Here is a 20,339-nt window from a genome sequence, read left to right on the forward strand (position 1 = left end):
CCGCTAACCGTATTAGCAATGGCGATGCTGATCTTCGACTGTTGTTGTTACTAGAGTCATACTGGATTACCAACTTCTCAGGCTGCTTGAAAATAGGCAATATGACATTAACATCGTCATCTACATGACGGGATTTAAAATTTTGAATCATGCCTTCATCCATCAGTCATTGGATGTCCCTTTTCACAACTTCACAACCCCTCGGGTTAGCATTACAAATAGCACAACCATCATGGTCGTGCTCACATTCACTTACCATACAAACATCCTTATGCATCTGCACTAAGGACCTCTTGATAAAACACACATCAAAAACTTGGAATTCTCCAGGACAACCATCCACCATATTCATAGAAGAGTTCCCATGAGCGGGCAAAGGGTTTGCTTTCATATTCGGTGCTCGGTCCTCGAAGGACACCATACCACTCTTCATCAATTTCTGAACCTCATACTTGAGCGGATAACAATTTTTAATATCATTTCTGGGTGCTCCTTGGTGAAAAGCACAACGGAGTTCAGGTTTATACCACCAAGGAAGTGGCTCTGGAATCTGTGGCGGGTTTCTTGGTTGGATCCGGTTCTTGAGAACCAAGGATGGGTAGAGTTCTGCGTAAGACATGAGAATCGGGTCGAAAGAGACCTTCTTCCTCTCAAAGTTTTGTTGATGATGATTGTTGTTGGTATTATTGTTGTTGTAGGTGTTCGCTCATTGTTGCGGATGTTGTTGTTGAACTGGTGTTGTTTGTTGATTAGAAAATACCAGGATAACGGAAGATACTTGATGATGATGATGACAGGATGGTGGATTCCTTCTGATCTGAGGCCTCCTCTGCCTCCCACTGGAAATTGCATTCGCTTCATTGTCCTTTTCCTTACCTAAATTGCTACGATATCTCTTGCTTGTTGATGCCTCATCTCTTGACAAATGTCCCTCTCGGACTCCTTCCTCAAGCCTCATCCCCATGTTTACCATTTCCGTAAAGTCACTAGGGGCAGTAGCAATCATTCGTTCATAGTAAAATGAACTCAGAGTTTTCAAGAAGATCTTTGTCATCTCTTTTTCCTCCAAAGGAGGAGTGATCTGGGCAGCCAATTCCCTTTATCTCTGCACATACTCTTTAAATGTCCCGTTGTCCTTCTGAGACATAGACCTCAGTTTGTCTCTATCAGGCGCCATGTCCACATTATTCTTATACTGCTTGACAAAAGCCTCTCCCAAGTCATTGAAAGTGTGGATGTTGGCACTGTCCAATCCCATGTACCAACGGAGCGCAGCGCCGGTCAGACTATCTTGGAAGTAATGAATAAGCAATTGATCATTGTCGGTCTAAGTAGACATCTTTCGAGCATACATCATAATATGACTGAGAGGACAAGAGTTCCCCTTATACTTTTCAAAGTCAGGAACCTTGAACTTCACTGGGATCTTGACGTTGGGCACTAAACATAACTCAGCAGCATTCTTCCCAAACAAATCCTTACCTCTCAGCGTCTTCAATTCCTTGCGCAACTCAAAAAAATGATCCTTCATTTCATCCATTTTCTCGTAGACATTTGGACCCTCAGACGGCTCGAAGTGATAAATGGTATCCTCTACGCGAGGCAAGGTGTGCACAATGGGAGGTGGCACGGACATGACCGGGCTAGATGCCAGCATGGAAGCAAAGGTAGGCACAAAGCCTTCTGGCACAAAATTTGATGGAATTCCCCACGGGAATCCGACAGGCATAGTCGGTGCGAAATGGGCGGCAACAACAGGCATGGTAGAGGTAGCCACCTCTGAAATAACAGTCCTTATAGGAGGAGTTGCAGGTGTTAGAGAAGATTGACTCTGAGCAACAAGAACTGACTCCATCATGGCAGTCAGTCGGGTGATCTCGTCCTTCAATTATCTGTTCTCTTGCTCTAGATGCTCCATGATTTTCAGATGATTGGCTCGGGTATTATACCGGTGAGTCAGCTTGGCTTCAGCACAGAAGAAACACCAATAAGACATCTGGCGAAAACCTGCTTATGCAAATGATGCATGAAATGCAATGCTTGATTATTTATTTTTTTGTTTTCAAGGAACTTACTATATCATCTGTAAATATATATATTTAAACAGTAATTGCAACAATTTGATGTGACCAAAAATCTCTTTTTATTTATATAAATTGGAAGGATTACATTGAGTACAATTTCCGAAACCAAATGAAAAATACAAGAGAAAAGGAGACTAGTCATCCTAAGGATCCCTAACAACAATGTCAGCAGATCTGGTTGTAGGCGCGTACTTCCTTCGAATGCGACGAATCTCGGTCTCAAAAGAAGCCATCATCTGAGTCTTCTCGAGGACAAGCTGATCAACAATCTTCTTCCAAGCAACGGAAGGTTGAGGCATGCTAGGAGATGAAACCTCTGGCTCTCTCTGTCTCTTCGTCACTCGGTCTTCAAGTAGCTCAATAAGCGCATCTTTGTCCTTAGACTCCAACTGCAACTCTTCATGCTTCTTGCTCAAATCACGGAAACGCTCTTCCCACATGTCCTTCTCTTGCTTCATCTTGACGAGTGCATCTTCCAACTCCTCTACGTCTTGTTTTGGGAGAGTTAATAGCTCAACCACAACCATAGACATAGGTCTCTCACAAGGATAAGGCATCTTCAACTCCAAAGCTCTCTTCTTCACCCAAAGAGTGTAAGCTTCCAAAGCTACACAATTGTGCAGACCAAGCTCGGATCTTCCTTTCCTATGCATATTATGCCAAGCATGCACAATCTTATGCTTCAAATGTTGGTGTTCTTTACCCTCTTGATAGAAAAGACCTTCTAACAAAGTGTTATTAGGCTTGTCTCTCGAGGGGAACCCAAGTTGACGACGAGCCAAAGAAGGGTTATAGTTAATTCCTCCTTGTGTACCAATGAGAGGCACATTAGAGAATTCACCACAACTATCAATAATCTCCAAACTGCTTAAAGACGGATCATACCAAACTATATCATCATTAGTGAGAGACATAAGTCTCTGAGACCACCTTAGACATTATTTGTTCTCCACAAAAGCAGGTGTTTGAGGCAAGTGCAAAATAAACCACTTGTACAGAAGAGGAATGCAACAGACAATCATTCCACCACCCTTAGAATTCCTTAGATGCGAAGATAAATACATATCCTCCAAAATAGCAGGCACAGGATTCCCAATCAAGAAAAGTCTAATGGCGTTAACATCAACAAAACCATCAATGTTGGGGAACAAAGGTAATCCATAGATGAGCAACACAAAGATAGCTTCAAAAGCATCCACACTACCGGCTTGAGCAAAAGCAATGGCTTCCTTGATGAGGAAATCAGATGACAACCCAAATAACCCTCCTTTCTTCACCCAATGAGCCTTTATCTCAGACTTCTTCAGTGAAGAGCTTCAGCAATAATACTAGATCGGGGAATATCCTCCAATCCACTAAAAGGTACTCTACTAGAAACAGGTATCCACAAGAGATGAGAATACTCCTCCAATGTAGGCACAAACTGAAAATATGGGAAAGTGAAACAACGGTAGAGAGGATCATAGAATTGCACTAGCACACTCAAAAGTCCTTCAACCACATCAGCAAACAAGATAGACAGAAGCTTCCCATGACGTTGTTTGAAGTCCAAGGGATCTAATTCAAAAGATGCTAGATTCCTTAACTCTTTCAAGTCGGGACATCTGAAACTGTACTTCTTAGTGTTCCTTCGTCCACAATCCATGGTCTGAAAATATTTGCAAACAATACCTCAATTCCTTGAAATTTTCGTATGATGAATGTTATGATGCGCATGAATGCATGAATGCAACAATCACAAATAAGGGATCACACACAAGGCAAACAAAGGTCAAGGGATGAATCAAGTCATTGTCAAGATCAATCATCCATTTTGATGGATTATGGTTTACACCTTATCAGCACCCAAGTTCCATTGATATTGACAATATTTGATTGGATTAACCAAGAATCAAGGGTTTGTTGTAAGTCACGAGCATGGAGTCTGGGTAAGAACCATCCCAAAGGAGTGAACTAAGGATAAAACCTGTAGATCATGTTCTAAAAAAGTTCCCAGAGTCTTAATTCCATCTACCGGATATGACAGGTTAAGATGACTAACTCATCGACCCATAATATTCTCAAGCGAAACTCGTCTGGGTGTAGTATCGCGTAACAACTATTATGAAGTCTACACCTGAACAGTTTCCGCACTACATCTTAAATAGGCCAAGAGGGGGTAAATGTCCTACGGTCCTCAACTTCTCAGACCCAAATTAGAGATAGTAATGCCTAACCATAAATACTTGTGTGGCATTTCCAAATCGAAAAGAGTCTCCACTGAGCAGATGGATCTCAAGCCAACTTGTTAAGGACTATTCCACACAAGTCGAACATGACTATACCGTCCTCCTATCTTAATTTCACTCAAGTTCGGGTTAGAACTTATCTCACCACTTAGAGATCACCAAGCACAACAAGAAGATTATATCACACATGTATATATACAAATATCACATATACACAAATATATGCATACAAAAAGTAGGCTAAACCCACTGGAGACTACTCCTCAACAGAGTCGCCACTTAATTTCTGTAGTGGTAAATTCATGATCATCAGCCTATGGATAAGGTAGAGATCAAATAACAAGAGCCGCCACCGCGCTTTTATTGTTTCCAAGGGAAAAGGGAAAAAGTATGAACAAAACCTAAAAAGTAAGAAGTTTTCAAATCAAAACTAATAAAATGTCAGAGATTACAGGTAAGGGGGTTGGTTACACAGAGGGGAGGTGTTAACACCCAAAGTGTCCTAGGTACTCCTAGGGAGCCCTTTTTGTGTGCATATGTATTTGGTACAAAATGATGTTTACAAACAAATAGAATGGGGGGGTGAGAAAAGAATTTATTAATTATATTTTTGTGTTTGGCAAGACCTTTGGTCTTGTGACTACGTACCAACATTAAAATGAGGGATCAAAACCTCGTAGTTCATGATACAAATTTCAAAATGGATGCATTGCTTTTAATAAAAATTAAGTTTGAAAGGCACAAAGGCCTAAAAATGGTTTGAATGAGTTAGTTCTTTTTTGGCTTTTTGAAAGTTTAAGTCAAGTATGGTTAAGTTTATTTACAAGTTTGATTTAAGAAAAGAAGTTTAAAAATACAATGGCATAAGGCCAAAGTTTCTATCTTTTTGCAAAGTGGTCAAAGTTTAGAACAAAATAAGTTCAATCAAAGAAGATTTTCGAAAAGGGAGGGAGAGATTTTAAAATTAAAGAAATGGGGAGAAGATGAAGAGACTAATCCTATGCACAAAATTAAAAGTTAAGAGTTGAAAAGATCTGACCAAATGGGTAGCAATGCAATAGGCAAGAATGTCAATAGACACCCATAATTCCCTTGGACTTTTAGAATCAAGCAACACACAAATGCACAATTATAATATGTTGAAGAGCAAAGGCATCAAATAAAGATATCCACATCCAAGCTCATCCATTCCATTATCTTCTTCAATATAGCCCATGAATTCCACAAGTCACAGGTACAAAAATAACATCTTCACAATGATCATATTGTAGATGAACTCAGAGGGATCTTGAATGATGTATCAGATGAAGTTTCAAATTACAAGCGCTTGGTTTCTCAATAAGTTGGCATTGGCCAAGTCCTTTAGCATAGGAATGTTGCCTAAGTTCTAAGTCCATTTGTCCAAGATCAAGCCAACAGTCCACACAAAAGTTTTTTAGGGTTTTTGTTGTTATTATGTACATTAATGGTCAAATACCAAACAAACAAGCAAAGTATATACAAACAAGGAATATCACACAATATGGTTCAAGTGGACAAAGTGAAAATTGCATTAACATAAACAATTAGAATGATATGAACAATGGCAAATGTATAAAAGCTAGAATTAAATGACATTAAAGTAAATGGCTTGAAATTAAAAGTCAGTAGTTAATAGGTTAGAAGTTAGTATTGTTTTGCTTTTGCTTTCATTTTTTTAGACATTGTTTGGAGAACACTCAACCCACATATCACAAGCATGGATCCTTGAGCCAAGACATCTTCCAAAGGAAGGAAAAAAGGCCAAGTTTCCACACAACACCATGAAAGAGGGGAGACTTACAATCTCACTAACTAGAATGCTATGCATTTTATGTCACAAATTTAGCGCTATGTTAAGCAATCGTAATTGGACTTATGTAGAAGTCACAACTATTTGAGGTCGGGCAATAGAATTTTGGTGTTAATGCATGTTAGAGACATAGTATTATGGACTATGCTCATGAAACATACCACACACAAAAAGAATATGCAAAAGATGTGGCCTAATCTCATCCATACTCTTGTTAATTTTTCAATCAACTAGCTTTAGGACTTTGAGATATCCTATGCCAAATGAGATGAATGCATAAAGAAGGGGAATGAGATGAAGAGGGAGGGGAATATATGAAAACTCAAATTGATCAAAGGAGGACTTTTACCAAATTAATATCATCCATTCATTTTGGGAGATGGAATGTACATTCCATCAATCCCTTAAATCCAATGATATTAACTTGACAAAGTCAAATCAACCTTGATCAAGGCCCAACAACAAGAGTCAAACACAAACAAGTCATCATAATTGGTCAACAAAATTATTTGGCATTTATTCAAATTAAAAAAATACTAAAATAAGGCATTTAAATTGAATATGGTTTGTAAAATTCCTAAAACCTCATCAAAACACCAAATATATGGCCATGAGATTTATCATAGGTCAAACAAGGTCAAAGGACCTTGGAGAAAAAATTTCAGAATTTTTAAAGACTTCAAAATATTTTTAAACAATTAAAAAAAATGCAAAATCAATTAAATCATGAAAAATATTAATAATGATTCAAAAAAAATTTAATTCAGAATATGAAAGAGGAAATTATTTGAAATTTTTTGGTGAAACTCTCATATTTTTTGGATCAATATTAAAATTAATATGAATTAATAAAAATAAAGCAATTAAAATGAAATTCAAATAATCAGAAAAAACGTGGACCACTTGATCTCCCTCATTAATAGAGGTGGCAGATCAAGTGGCCACCAGCGCGCGTTCCATGGTAGACTTAAGTCAACGCGGCACAAGCATGGTAATTAAAAACAACGCACGAGATTAAAACAATTTATAAGAGATCAATGGCTCTAAACCGTGCCAACACATCACCTGTGTCCAAAGGCCAGTCATCTTCTCCAGTGACCCTCGCCGGACTGGTTCACTCATCACCATCAAAAAAAATGAAAAAGGAGGACATGATCTGAAAGAAAAAATGGCGTAAAGCACAAATCTGACCTCAATTTTAACTAACTCCTAACGTATAGAAAGATATGAGGAGTTGAATTTTGAGGTGTCTCAACTGAGTTGCTTCGATTTGAGCTCGAAGCAACTCAATCTTCTTGCCTACATTGGTAGGACTTCAGACAACCAAAGAATTAAAATAATTGAGCAAGATTGAGAGAGAATCTAACAGATGAAATTTTCTAGAAAATACCTTCAATGCAGGTCTAGATTCAATTATTCTTGCCTTGGCTCGTGCTTGATCTCACTCAGAATGCTTGCAGAAGTAAAATGAAATGCACAAAAGGTCTTGGATCCCTGGAGTTTTGAATCTCAAAACAGTGTGATTCAAACTCAATTTTAAGATGAAATTCTCAAGATTATCCTCTTAAATGGAAGGGTTAGGGGTCTAGGATCAAAACTGGCGCAAATGTGTGTTGAATTCTGAGCATATGTAGCTCTATTTATAGCTGGATCAAGTGATAATTACACCTTCCAAATGACTTTCCAAAATTGACAATGGATGATGCATGGGTGCATGGACGTGTACAAGCCCATGAGATCATTGCTTTGGGTCCACAATTGAGTGTGAGAGAGTCTGAAATCAACTTGGATTACAAGGCAAGTGTGCATGGAAATTTGAAGTTTGATCTTTGCCAAATGATGATGCAATGTTCAAGCCATAGGCAGCCTATTCAATTCTTGTCCAAAATGGATGAACATGGACTTATTGGAAAGGTTAGATCAAGAGGAACAACTCTCATGTTTAACACTTTTCCATTTGAAGCTTGTATCATGATGAATTTTGAGGTGGAAGCTTGGAAATTTCAACATGTTGAAATTTTTTCTAAGTGTCAAGCCATATATCTCAATATTCCAACTTGCTTAACTTTTTATGTGAGCTTCAAATGAGAAAAGCGTCCTCATAAAAGTTGTATATCTTTCAAAGACCTTAAAAATAGTCACCAATTTCATTTCATTTGGATTTGAGATGATAGAGTTATGCATTTTTGAAGTTTGGAAAAATCATTTGTCCAATTGTATACGTCAAAAGTGACCTAAAATGTAGCCTCATATCACATGCTCATAAAAGTTGAATTAGCTCTCACTCCAAATATCAAAGTTGAAGTAGACATCTTGACTTTGATTGTTCAACTTGGAAACCTTTCATCTCATAAAAATTGAGCAAGTTATGGCCTTGAGAAGTTGACATTCAAATTAGGGTTAAAACATAATGACCTATAATGTTTCAACATAGAAAATGATTTTCCAAGCAAAACTAGCTCTAGGTCTCAACATGAAAGTTGCTTGTAATGTCATTTATAGTAAGTTTTATCTTGGTATAATTTTCATATGGTGAAAATTGTAGGAGATAGGGTCTAGGGAGACCTAGTTTTGATCAGATGAATTCAACTGGCCAACCACCATCAACCAACTTGCTAACCTTCAATTCTTTTGACTTTCTAGGCTCATGGTAGATCATATATGCTTAAGATGATGAATTTTAAAGTTTACCTTGAGAAATTTGATCAATTGGTGAGATAGCTTGTTGGAGAAGTTACTCAAGATACCTAGTCAAACTAGGGTTTCCAAGGAAAATCACCCTCAAACTCTTGAAGAAAACTTGATCAAAATAACATGTAGAGATCATTGGGACTCATATATGATGCTCATAACCATTATTGGATAAATCCATGGTTGTGTTCTTTGTTCTTGAGGGTCTCAAACCCTAGATGTGAACTTGATAGATCAATGGGATCATGTCTTACCTACAAAAGAGTTAGGCAAATACAAAGACATATTTTTGGTATTTTGGTTAGTGAAAATGATAAAATACAAGTATGATACAATCATATAGTGCTTGGTGATATTTCCCAAAACAAACCCAATGAAAAGGGGTAAGGAGGATGCCAAGGTATGAACCCAATGCTAATTCTTATGATGAAAGTGCATGAGGAATCTTAGGGTCAAAATTGGGGTCTTAAAGAAATGAATCCTTGGAGTTTGAATTTCAAAACAGTAGGTGAAATTCAAACTTGATTTCAAAGAAATCTTCAAGGAATTCTATGGTGTAGGGTTTAGAAATGGTTTGGCAAGGCTTGGGTAATGTGTGTGTACTGTTCTTGAGGCAATGCAATGGTATATATAGGCTATGGAATTCAGTTTTGCACCCTTTTCAAATTTGACCAAAAATAGTAACATTGGTGCATGGATGCATGGGCATTGATTTGGGACCAAACCATGGTGTAATACCACTCTAATTCGTGCATAATGGATACTTAAATCATCACATGTAAGCATGCAAAGAGAAATGATCACTTGAATTCAAAATTTTCCAAAACAAACCCAACAAAAGAACCATGCGCATGTCCCTCAATTCCTATCCAAATGAAGTGATCTTGGAATTTTTGGAAAGGTGACATCAAGGGGAACAACTTTGATGTTGAACAATTTTCCATTTTGAGATTGGATCACGATGAATGATCGGTTAAATAGCAAGTGTACTATTTGCATCAATGTAGTAATAAAATGGGAGTTATCCCGAGTATCTATCTCGAGGACTGCGTAATAAGTACCAATCTTTATAATAATTAAATTGAACAAAAGATCATATGGGGTTTGATGAGTGTTTTCAAAAATAATAAGAACGAGAAATAAAAATATTAAGCGTATAAAAACTGTTTAACCGATATGAGAAAGCATGCTAGGGCCAGATGTATGAATTGCTTTGTAATACACTTCTTCCATATCATATAACATATATGTTGTAATTATTCAAAACCGATTCTCAAGAATTGTTTTCTCTAATTCCTTAGTCGAAAACAATTAACAGTCAATTTCAATCCGAATTCCTTAGTTATTCAAATTGATGTTACGAAATATGTAATTGATCAAGAATTAACGGTTACTACGGTTTGATCCCCATTCCTAAGTGATTAAACCGGAGTTTTATCATACAACAAGCGATAAGCCGGTTTGTCCGACCTAAACCTTAACCAGAGATCAAAATTTCATTTTTCCGATAAAATAAAGCATTAAGAACATTGTATCATAATTTGAATGAAGAAAACATCGATGATCATAAAAACATAAAAAAAGTATTCATACAGTAGCAATTCAGGGACACCTCCCTAGCATTGGGGGGTTTAGCTTTTCATAATATTCAAATACAGTAAATTACAAATTAGAGACATTACAATTTGTTGTTGATGAAGGTTGATCTTCAATCTCTTCCGATCTTGAAGATCGCTTATCCTCTAAACACCTTGCATGCTCGCTTCTTCTTTCTATCTCTTTTCTTCTACGATCCAAAAGTCCTTTTATCTATGCCAAAATTTAGACTAAATAGCTTCCAAACAACTAAAAACATTGTGAAATACCCAAACTGCCCTCCAGACGTACAAAGGAGTCAATACACGAAAAATCAGCAAACGGGGCGAAATGGCCAACACGGGCCGTGTCAGGTGACACGGCTGCCCGTGTTGGCCTCACTGTAAGTCCAAACTCCAACCCTTGCTGACATGGGCCGTGTCAGCTGACATGGGTACCCGTGTCAGCCCCCTGGATTCTGGGTTCCACCAACTCTTTTCTGCACATGCTGATACAGGCCGTGTCAACTGACATGGGCACCCGTATCAGCCCCTTGTTTTTGTCTTTTTTCGCTTTGCATGATGTCTTTGACTTCCATTCTTCTAGTACGCACCTTTCGGACTTGTTATTGGGCTTGGAAACCAAACAGTACTACACAGAAATGCATAAAATGCGACAAAAAGAGAAGAACTACTAATGCAACATAAAACAAGCAGAAATTTATAAAATGCGATAAACTTAAAATCACTAAAATAAAGCACAAAATGTTACAGATTCTTGAAGATTCAATGCTGGATGGATAATGAAAACTAAGTGTAAATGGTGATCGATCACAGCCCCAAACTTATCTCATTGCTTGTCCTCAAGTGATGTAAGAGACAACGCGGAGGTCAACCATGGATTCTATTCTTTCCACAACACAGTTGATGTTATTCGCAACTTATCTTTCTCCTTCCCGATTAAGCTTCTGGTTTACCCACTCGAACTTAACCACTGCCTTATCATTTCAGAGTGTTCTTTTACCTGCAACCTTCTTCACACTACTCACCAAATCTCTCGGGGTTAAGGCGTTTAGCACTCAAGATATAAAGGTATGCAATATCAACTCTTACATTTTGAATAGATTCTACGTAAACTACACAAACACAATTCACACACTTTAAGAGGTCTTCTGGGTTGTAAAGGGGCTTAGGTACGGTGGGGGAGTAGACAAGAAAATGGATGACAACAGGTTTTAGAACTCGGCATTCATGTTGTTGTTTTTCTTTGTGCACGAATTATTTTATGGGGTGTCGTCCAATCTTGACTCTTTTTCACTCGAATTTTTCTTTAGAGTATCACATTAATGCATGAGTCTATGACCTAGGCAAGTGCTTATACATCATTTCTCTAATTTTTTTTCATTTCTTTTCTCTTTTTCTTCGGTAGAAGCGGATGTTTCTACACAGTTTTTCTTTTCTTTTTCTTGCACTTTCCCTTTTTCCAACATTTCTTCTAAGGATTACCACCCCAAACTTATCTTTTTGCACAAATTTTACACTACAACGGTCATGCCGAGCGAGGGTAGGAAGTGTTTGGCTTATGGTTAACATGACGATTTACACAAACAAGGGGGTTGAGGCTCAACGGGGTTAACAACGGATGAATACAACATTATGGATGGCTAGAAAGGCTAAAAGGGTGAAAATAAACAACGTGCCTCAGTGTGCGTCTTTGTAATATGCTGTATCAGTAGAACTTACGCAAAATTAGAGAGATAAAGTCATACCTGAATGCGCTCTTTTGTGTTTGGTTAGGTTGAAATCTCACCATGTTGGATAAGCTTGCAGGCTCCAAACCACTCTTTATGACAGACAGCTTCTTTTTCAGCTTGGGCTTACCTTCCCCTCTTTCGGTCTAGAGTTTCCAAGTTGCATCCAACATTTTGTTTCTCAGCTGTATCACCTTCCAGGTTGCCTCGGGAGTAAATTCGGGGTTGCGTCTTTCCCTCACTGTTCGCTAGTCTATCATTTCTCCAACATAATCCACTTTCATCTATAACTTTAAAAAATAAAACAGCCACACAACGACAAACAAAGTAACACAACAAACACAACTAAAAATAAAATATAAAGCAATTAACCCCCCCCCCCCCCACACACACACACACACTTGAACCAAACATTGTACGCAATGTTTAATGTCAAGATAAGAGGGGTACTCTGTTAGTAATACTGATGAAATCGTAAGCAGGTAAAGCAAGGACATGGACTATTTGGCAAATAAGAGAATAATAATCTTGTTTTACCGCAATCATGCCTTGTTGGATCAACGCGGCCATGTCCAGTTTGTTTTTACCTGGCACCTGTGGAGAGTCAGCCAGTGCACCACCAAATCCAAAATGATCGGCAATCTGTGTAATCATGCCGCCAACCGAAATGTCGCCTGAAGTAGTGCGACCAACTCTACCTAAGTAGTCAGATGCAAATGCTGCTATGTTGATTGGAGTTTGTGATGCCATGCTGTACAGAAAGAACAGCTCCCTTTGGGTGGCGACATCGGTACTATCTCCACGACCAAACATGGTGTACGCCAAAGCCTTATGTGCGTACCTGAAACACGGGTTATGGATACCCGATGCTTTTGCCCCTTTGGAAACATATTTAGTGTTACCTATTATAGCGGTCCAAAATTCCGCCGGGACAAACGTATCGGGCACCGTTCCAGGGCCTACGATTGGGAGTTTTAAGATACTCCCTAACTCATCCACAGACAATTCCATATCAGTATTAAATAATCAAAACTGCAACGTACCGTAGTATTCTTTTTCCGTTCCATTCCACCTATTTTTCAGCTTAAATTCAATGGTACTCCGGAATTCAAGCGTAATGCGCGCAAAAGTTGGCGCTTCTAGCTGCATGAATTCTAGCATCCCTAAGGTGTGGAACATATGGTGAACCTCAACTTGCAATCCCAATTCCTGCAGAGTGCCATTACACATGTACCTCGTGGGGGTTAATTTTCTTTTAAGATGAACCGCATACCTCTTCTAGTGCTCCAAGTTCTCGAACATAATGTCGTGCTCATTCGGGGTTCTTCTCGCCCTTTGTCGTGGACGAGATGATTCCGCCACATTTTTGCTTTTTTCTACTCGGCGAGACATATTCTTACCTGCACACAACAAAAAGAAACAAGAAATTGAAAAGAGAGATTAGGCAAAAATATTACCGTAGGAAGGTCGAGGATGGAAAATAGTAGAACTTTTGCAAAGACGGATGGAGAAATGATGGAGATATGAGGTGAAAGTAGGGAGCTTTAAGTGAGAAAATGGAGGTTTTTAGGTATTTTTGAGAGAAAGAGAGATGGAGGTGAGAGAATAGGAAGGAGATGAGGTTAATGAAGAGAGAATGGGCGATAAAGTGGATTTATTTGGTGAAATTCGGTGGTGGGCCCATGCACCAACGGTCAAAAATTTCAAAAAAAATCATCATGCGCTAGTTGACACGGCCGTGTCAGCTGACACGGGCGACCGTGTCAGCGCACAACACCTCAAGGACACGGGTCGTGTCTGTCCAAAAATCAGCTTATTCCACGTTGGGGTTGACACGGGTCGTGTCACCTGACACGGGCACCCGTGTCAGGCCCCTGGAAACCTATTTTTCTGACACTTCCTTGGCACTTCCTGACACGGGCCGTGTTAGCTGACACGGGCGCCCGTGTCAGGCCCCTGATTTTTTCATTTTCCTTCTTTTGCTTTCTTGAGTTGTGCCCGGCTTCTGCTTCCGAATTTTTCAGAGACTTTTTGCGACCGCTATCTTTAACTCCTCTTGCAAACACTGTTCACACTTGCATGTAAATAACACACAACCAAACAAAGAGAATAATTTGATACAAAAGCGTGGGTTGCCTCCCACGTAGTGCTTCGTTTAACGTCACTTGGCTCGACGGTTGCGCATCTTATCAGACAAGATGAACAACATCAATTTGGCCCACTTCTTGCTCCACATTGTAAGGCTTGAATCTTTGGCCATTCACTTTAAAAATGTCCCCATTAGATGGATTTTTTATTTCAATTGCTCCATAGGGATATACCTTGTGTACCATAAACGGACCCGACCATTTCGATCTCAGTTTTCCAGAGAACAACTTCATCCTTGAATTAAACAATAGTACCATTTGTCCTTCCCAGAATTCCTTCCTTTGGATTCTTCTATCATGCCATTTCTTAGTTTGATCTTTGTAGATTTTTGCATTTTCGTATGCCCGGTTCCTAAATTCTTCTAACTCATGGAGTTGAAGGATTCGGGATTCTCCCACTTTCACAAGATTTAAGTTAAGGAATTTTGAAGCCCACAAAGCTTTGTGTTCAAGTTCCAATGGTAGGTGGCATGCCTTACCATATACCAATTAATACGGGGACATACCAATCGGTGTTTTGAAAGCAGTTCGGTATGCCCAAAGCGCATCATTAAGCTTACTCGTCCAATCCTTGCGAGAAGCGTTAACCGTGTTCTCCAGGATTTGTTTCAGCTGCCTATTTGACACTTCAACTTGACCACTTGTTTGCGGGTGGTACGGAGTGGTTATTCGATGTTTTACATTATACTTTAAGAGTAGCTTCTCCATTAGGTGATTTAAGAAGTGAGTTCCTTCATCACTTATTAGAGCTCTTGGCACTCCAAACCTGACAAATATGTTTTCTTTCAGAAACTTGACCACCACTTTTGCATCATTTGTTGGTAGAGCAACTGCTTCTACCCACTTGGATACATAATCCACCGCCATCAAAATGTAATTCTTTCCAAATGAAGGTGGAAACGGTCCCATAAAGTCAAGACCCCAAATATCTAAGATTTCAACTTCCAGCATGGGGTTTTGCGGCATTTGATTTCTTTTAAAGATGATTCCCATCCTTTGACACTTATCGCACTCTTTGATTACTTGCTGAGCATCTTTGAAAAGTGTCAGCCAGTATAAGCCTGACTGGAGGACTTTGGCAGCGGTTCTATCACCACTAAAGTGTCCACCATAGTCAGAATCATGACAAGCTTTCAGGACATCCCTTTGTTCTTCTTCGGGAACCCATCTTCTGACCAACCTGTCTACTCCTTTCTTGTACAAGAATGGGTCATCCCACAAGTAAAACCTGTAATCATGCACAAACTTTTTCTTTCGGTTAGAGTCAAATTCGCTAGGGATAACCCCGCCTACTAGATAGTTCGTGTAGTTTGCGAACCAAGGCATTCCAATAACCGCAAGGATGTGTTTGTCAGCAAACTCATCCTTTATTGGAGGCTTTTCTTCATTCTCCTCTATGGGGGACATCCGAGAGAGGTGATCTGCCACAATATTTTCACACCCTCTTTTGTCAAGAATTTCTACATTAAACTCTTGGAGGAGTAGGATCCATCTCAACAGTCTTGGCTTAGAGTTCTACTTAGCAAATAAATACTTCAAAGCAGCATGGTCAGTATAAACAATGACTCTAGAACCTAACAGATATTGCCTGAATTTATCAAAGGCATAGACCACAGCTAGCAACTCCTTTTCGGTAGTCGTGTAGTTCATCTGTGTAAGGTTCAAAACATGACTAGCATAATATATAACATGCAACAGTTTATCTCAATGTTGCCCAAGAACTGCTCCCACTGCAATGTCACTCGCATCACACATGATCTCAAAAGGTAGAGACCAATCTGGGGCAATGACAATTGGTGCCGTCACCAATTTATTTTTTATAGTTTCAAAAGCAACAGCACAATCTTTATGAAAAATGAAAGCCTTGTCCTTAACCAACAAGGGTAGTTAAGGGTTTAGCTATCTTGGAAAAATCTCTTATGAACCTGCGGTAGAAACCCGCATGCCCTAAGAAACTTCTTATACCTTTTTCGTTCATATGAGGGGGTAGTTTTTCTATTACATCAATCTTGGCTTGGTCCACTTCTATCCCTTTGTGAGAGATTTTATGACCAAAGACTATTCCTTCTCGCACCATGAAGTGACACTTCTCCCAATTGAGAATCAGATTGGTCTGTTGGCATCTTTCTAACACAAGGGAAAGGCTAGTTAAACAATTATCAAAAGAAAAACCAAATACCGAGAAGTCATCCATGAAGACCTCCATATGCCTTTCGAGCATGTCTGCAAAAATGGAAGTCATGCATCTTTGAAATGTGGCAGGTGCATTACATAACCCGAATGACATTCTTCTGTAAGCAAAAATACCATAGGGGCAAGTAAAAGTTGTCTTCTCTTGATCTTCCGGTGCAACCGCTATCTGATTGTATCCAGAGTACCCATCAAGGAAACAATATTACTCATGACCTGCCAACCTTTCCAACATCTGATCAATGAATGGTAACGGAAAATGAGCCTTTCTGGTTGCCAAATTCAACCTCCTATAATCGATGCACACACGCCACCCCGTGACCGTCCTTGTAGGGAGTAACTCATTTTTCTCATTCCTTATAACTGTAGTCCCTCCTTTCTTCGGGACCACATGAACATGACTTACCCAAGAGCTATCGGATATGGGATAAATTAACCCAGCATCTAATAGTTTAACAACCTCTTTCCTAACCACTTCCTTCATTGCGGATTTAGTCTTCTTTGTGGTTGCACCACTGGTTTGTGACCATTCTCCATGAGAATTTTATGCATACACACCGTAGGGCTAATTCCCTTCAAGTCTTCTATTGCCCATCCGATTGCACTTTTGTGCTTCTTCAGAATCTTGACAAGCTTGTCTTCTTGAGAAACTTCTAGATTAGAGCTTATAATAGCCAGACATTTCCTTTCGGGATCTAGAAAAACATACTTGAGATTTTCAGGCAATTATTTCAGCTCAGCCACTTTCTTGGTCTCATCTTTCTTTTCCTCAACTTGGGTTCCCCTCAAGTTTTCCCATCGGAGTGATCGGGATCCCTTAAAGGGTGGTTGTATTGCCATCATAGTTAACATTTCCCACTCCTTTTCATCAACTTCTTGAGTGTCTTCAGAAATTGTTAGACTTAGAACTCTCTTCAAGGGTAATCTTTGTTCACCTAGAGGATTTTCTTTCAGAACCATTTGATCAATCACCTCTATGTGTTAATTGGTGGCCATATCATCTTTGTATTTCATGGTTTTACGCACATCAATTGTTAACTCTTCGTCATAAACTTTTAGAGTCATGGTGCCCTATTCTATATCTATCAAACATCTCCCAGTCTCCAAAAATGGTCTACCAAGAATGAGCGGTATCTCTTCATCTTCCGGCATTTCTAAGATGACAAAGTCCACCGGCAATACAAACTTATCAATCTTCACAAGAACATCTTACACCACTCCATAAGGTATCTTCACAGAGTGGTCAGGAAATTGGAGTGTCATTATGGTATCTTGCACTTTTCCAATCCCCAACCTCTTGTAAATGGATAACGACATGAGACTCACACTTGCCCCCAAGTCTATAAGGGCCTTTTTGAAAGATCTATCCCCGATAGTGCAAGGGATAGTTACCGAGCCTCGATCTTTTTTCTTTACCGGAATCTTCATACCCTGCAAAATCGCACTACAAGTTTCGGTTAGTACAATAGAGTCAGTGTCAGTGCTCCTCTTTATTGAAATAATATCCTTAATAAATTTAGCATAAGAGGGCATTTGCTCAAGTGCCTCCAAGAACGGAATGTTAATCTCAAGCTTTTTGAACATCTCCAAGAATTTCTCGAAGTTCTTCTCATGTTGCTCTTTCTTCTTATTTCTTGTGGGGAAAGGGAGTTTGACAACCGGCTTTGATTCACTAACTTTTTCTTTAACCACTAGTTTAGGTACCGTCACCTCTTCACTAACAACCTCATTTTCTTTTATCTCCAACTCAACTTCAAGCAATTGGTCTTCTTGGTCATCATCTTTTTCAGGGACTTCTTTTGCTTTACCACTCCTTGTGGTTACCGCACTCACATTATTATGCTCTCGTGGATTTGTAACTATAGCACTCGATAATGCACCGGGTGTTTGCGAACCCGCGAGTTGTTGAGCAATCTGACTCATTTTCACTTCCAGATTTTTTTATTGAAGCACCAGTGTTTCTCAGATTACTTCTAGTCTCCTCTTGAAATTGTGAACTTTGAGTTGCCATTTTTTCAATGGCAATTTCCCAATCTTCTTTTCTTGGAACCTATTGTTGAAATTGTTGTTGGGATTGGTGAAACTCCTGCTGGTAAGGTTGTTGTTGTTGTGGTCGATATTGTTGTTGTGGTTGGCTTTGATACTGGGTGGGCGCTTGCTTTTGAGCATTTCCTTGCTGGTCCTTCCAGGAAAAATTTGGATGATTTTTCCATCCAGGATTATACGTATTGGAGTAAGGATTGTTCTATGATCAGTCACCATTTATAGTAAGTTTTCATTACTGATCCGACGCAAAACAGAGACATTTGATACACTGTGCAAGCATTTAAGGTACAATTCGATTAGTTTTACTTTCGTTATGTTATTTACGCATTTTTAATCTTTATTAGGTTTTACTTTGTTTATCGTGATTTTATGTGTGGGATAGCTGTGTTTTTGTCCGACAGATCCAGGTAGAAGAACCGAAAAACTCAGAACATGATAGTGTGAGAGACCGGCACACAAAAGATCAGAAAATCCCGGTACAGGAGGCCTGACACGGCCACCCGTGTCACCTGACATGGGCCGTGTCAGGGAATGGGAAACAGAAGAAGAAAACAGTAGCCTGACACGGCCACCCGTGTCAGCTGACACGGGCTGTGTCAGGCAGAACTTCACCCCGTGTTGGGCATGCCATGGGCGTGTCAGGAGAGCCAGTAGGCCGACACGGCCACCCGTGTCAGCTGACACGGCCACCCGTGTCAGCTGACACGAGCCGTGTCAGCCCAAGCCCAATTTTTCCAATTTTTCCGGGCTTTTCATTCTTCAGGCTTTGTGGAGACATCTTTGGACCTGTCCAACTGCTGCTGGGAACTTTGACTATAAAAAGAGGTCTTCTACCAAAGGGAAAATCATCCTGGAGTACAGCAAACCACAGTATTATGAAGTAATCAAGTATTACAGAGATCAAGGCATTTGGAGAGCTGAAGAGATTCATGACCTGGAGCGATTGAAGATCAAAGTCATCCAATTACTTGTAATGTGTAATTTTTATCTTGAATTGGTTTTAAACAATATGAGTAGCTAAAGCCCCCAATGCTAGGGGGGTGTCCCTGATTTAGAATTGTAATGAATTTGAGTTTACATTTGCATTTATAATATTTTGTTTACGGTAACCTTTTGATGTGTTTATTGCTTTCTCTTTCGGACCAATTGAGATTGATCTATGGTTATCACTTAGGCTGGACCGCCAGTGATAAGGTTTTCATCAGGTTACTCTGCAGTAGATATCACCTAGGACTAGGGATACCCTGTATGAACCAGAGCATTCTTGATATTATACAGCTTAACTTCAACCTAATTGGCTATGGACATAGGAATTATGGTAGGTTGATTAAAGGTTTTCTCACCAAGGACTTGGGAGAAAATACCCTTGAGAACTGGTAGTAATTGATATTTGTTGATGCAATAGTAACTCAGAGTAATTACAAGGATAAATCATACACCTTCCCTGGCATTGTTCCTTTTTCTCTATAAACCCATATTTTGATATTTCTTTATTATTTTCTTTTTACCCTGAAAAACCAAATTAATACTTTTTGTTTAATTGAATGATAATTTAAACTCAATACTAACGTGCAGTCCTTGAGATCGACATTCGGGGATTTTCCCCATTATTACTATAAAAGGCAAAATAATACACTTGCTATTTTTCCGATCATTCTACTTCAGAAAATTAATCTCTTCTACCTATTGTGCAGTTGCCACACAATGCATGGCGAAGTGAGGTCCTCCATAAATTTCACAACTAACAGCTTGAATAGGTTAGACCGGTTGCACTTGTGCCACCGTTTGAGTGTCAAG

The 20,339-nt window shown here is 39.3% G+C and overlaps 1 protein-coding gene across 1 annotated transcript; it reads right to left on the minus strand.

The window, feature by feature from the left end:
• Window positions 1-17,705: 17,705 nt before the first annotated feature.
• On the minus strand, window positions 17,706-18,419 carry LOC127094791 (uncharacterized). Its single transcript, XM_051033569.1, has one exon. The coding sequence runs from the start codon at window positions 18,417-18,419 to the stop codon at window positions 17,706-17,708; it is 714 nt and encodes a 237-aa protein (XP_050889526.1).
• Between the last annotated feature and the right edge of the window lie 1,920 nt (window positions 18,420-20,339).

The sequence above is a fragment of the Lathyrus oleraceus genome, chromosome 6 (genome assembly GCF_024323335.1).
Source record: "Lathyrus oleraceus cultivar Zhongwan6 chromosome 6, CAAS_Psat_ZW6_1.0, whole genome shotgun sequence".
In the NCBI taxonomy this organism is placed as follows: domain Eukaryota; kingdom Viridiplantae; phylum Streptophyta; class Magnoliopsida; order Fabales; family Fabaceae; genus Lathyrus; species Lathyrus oleraceus.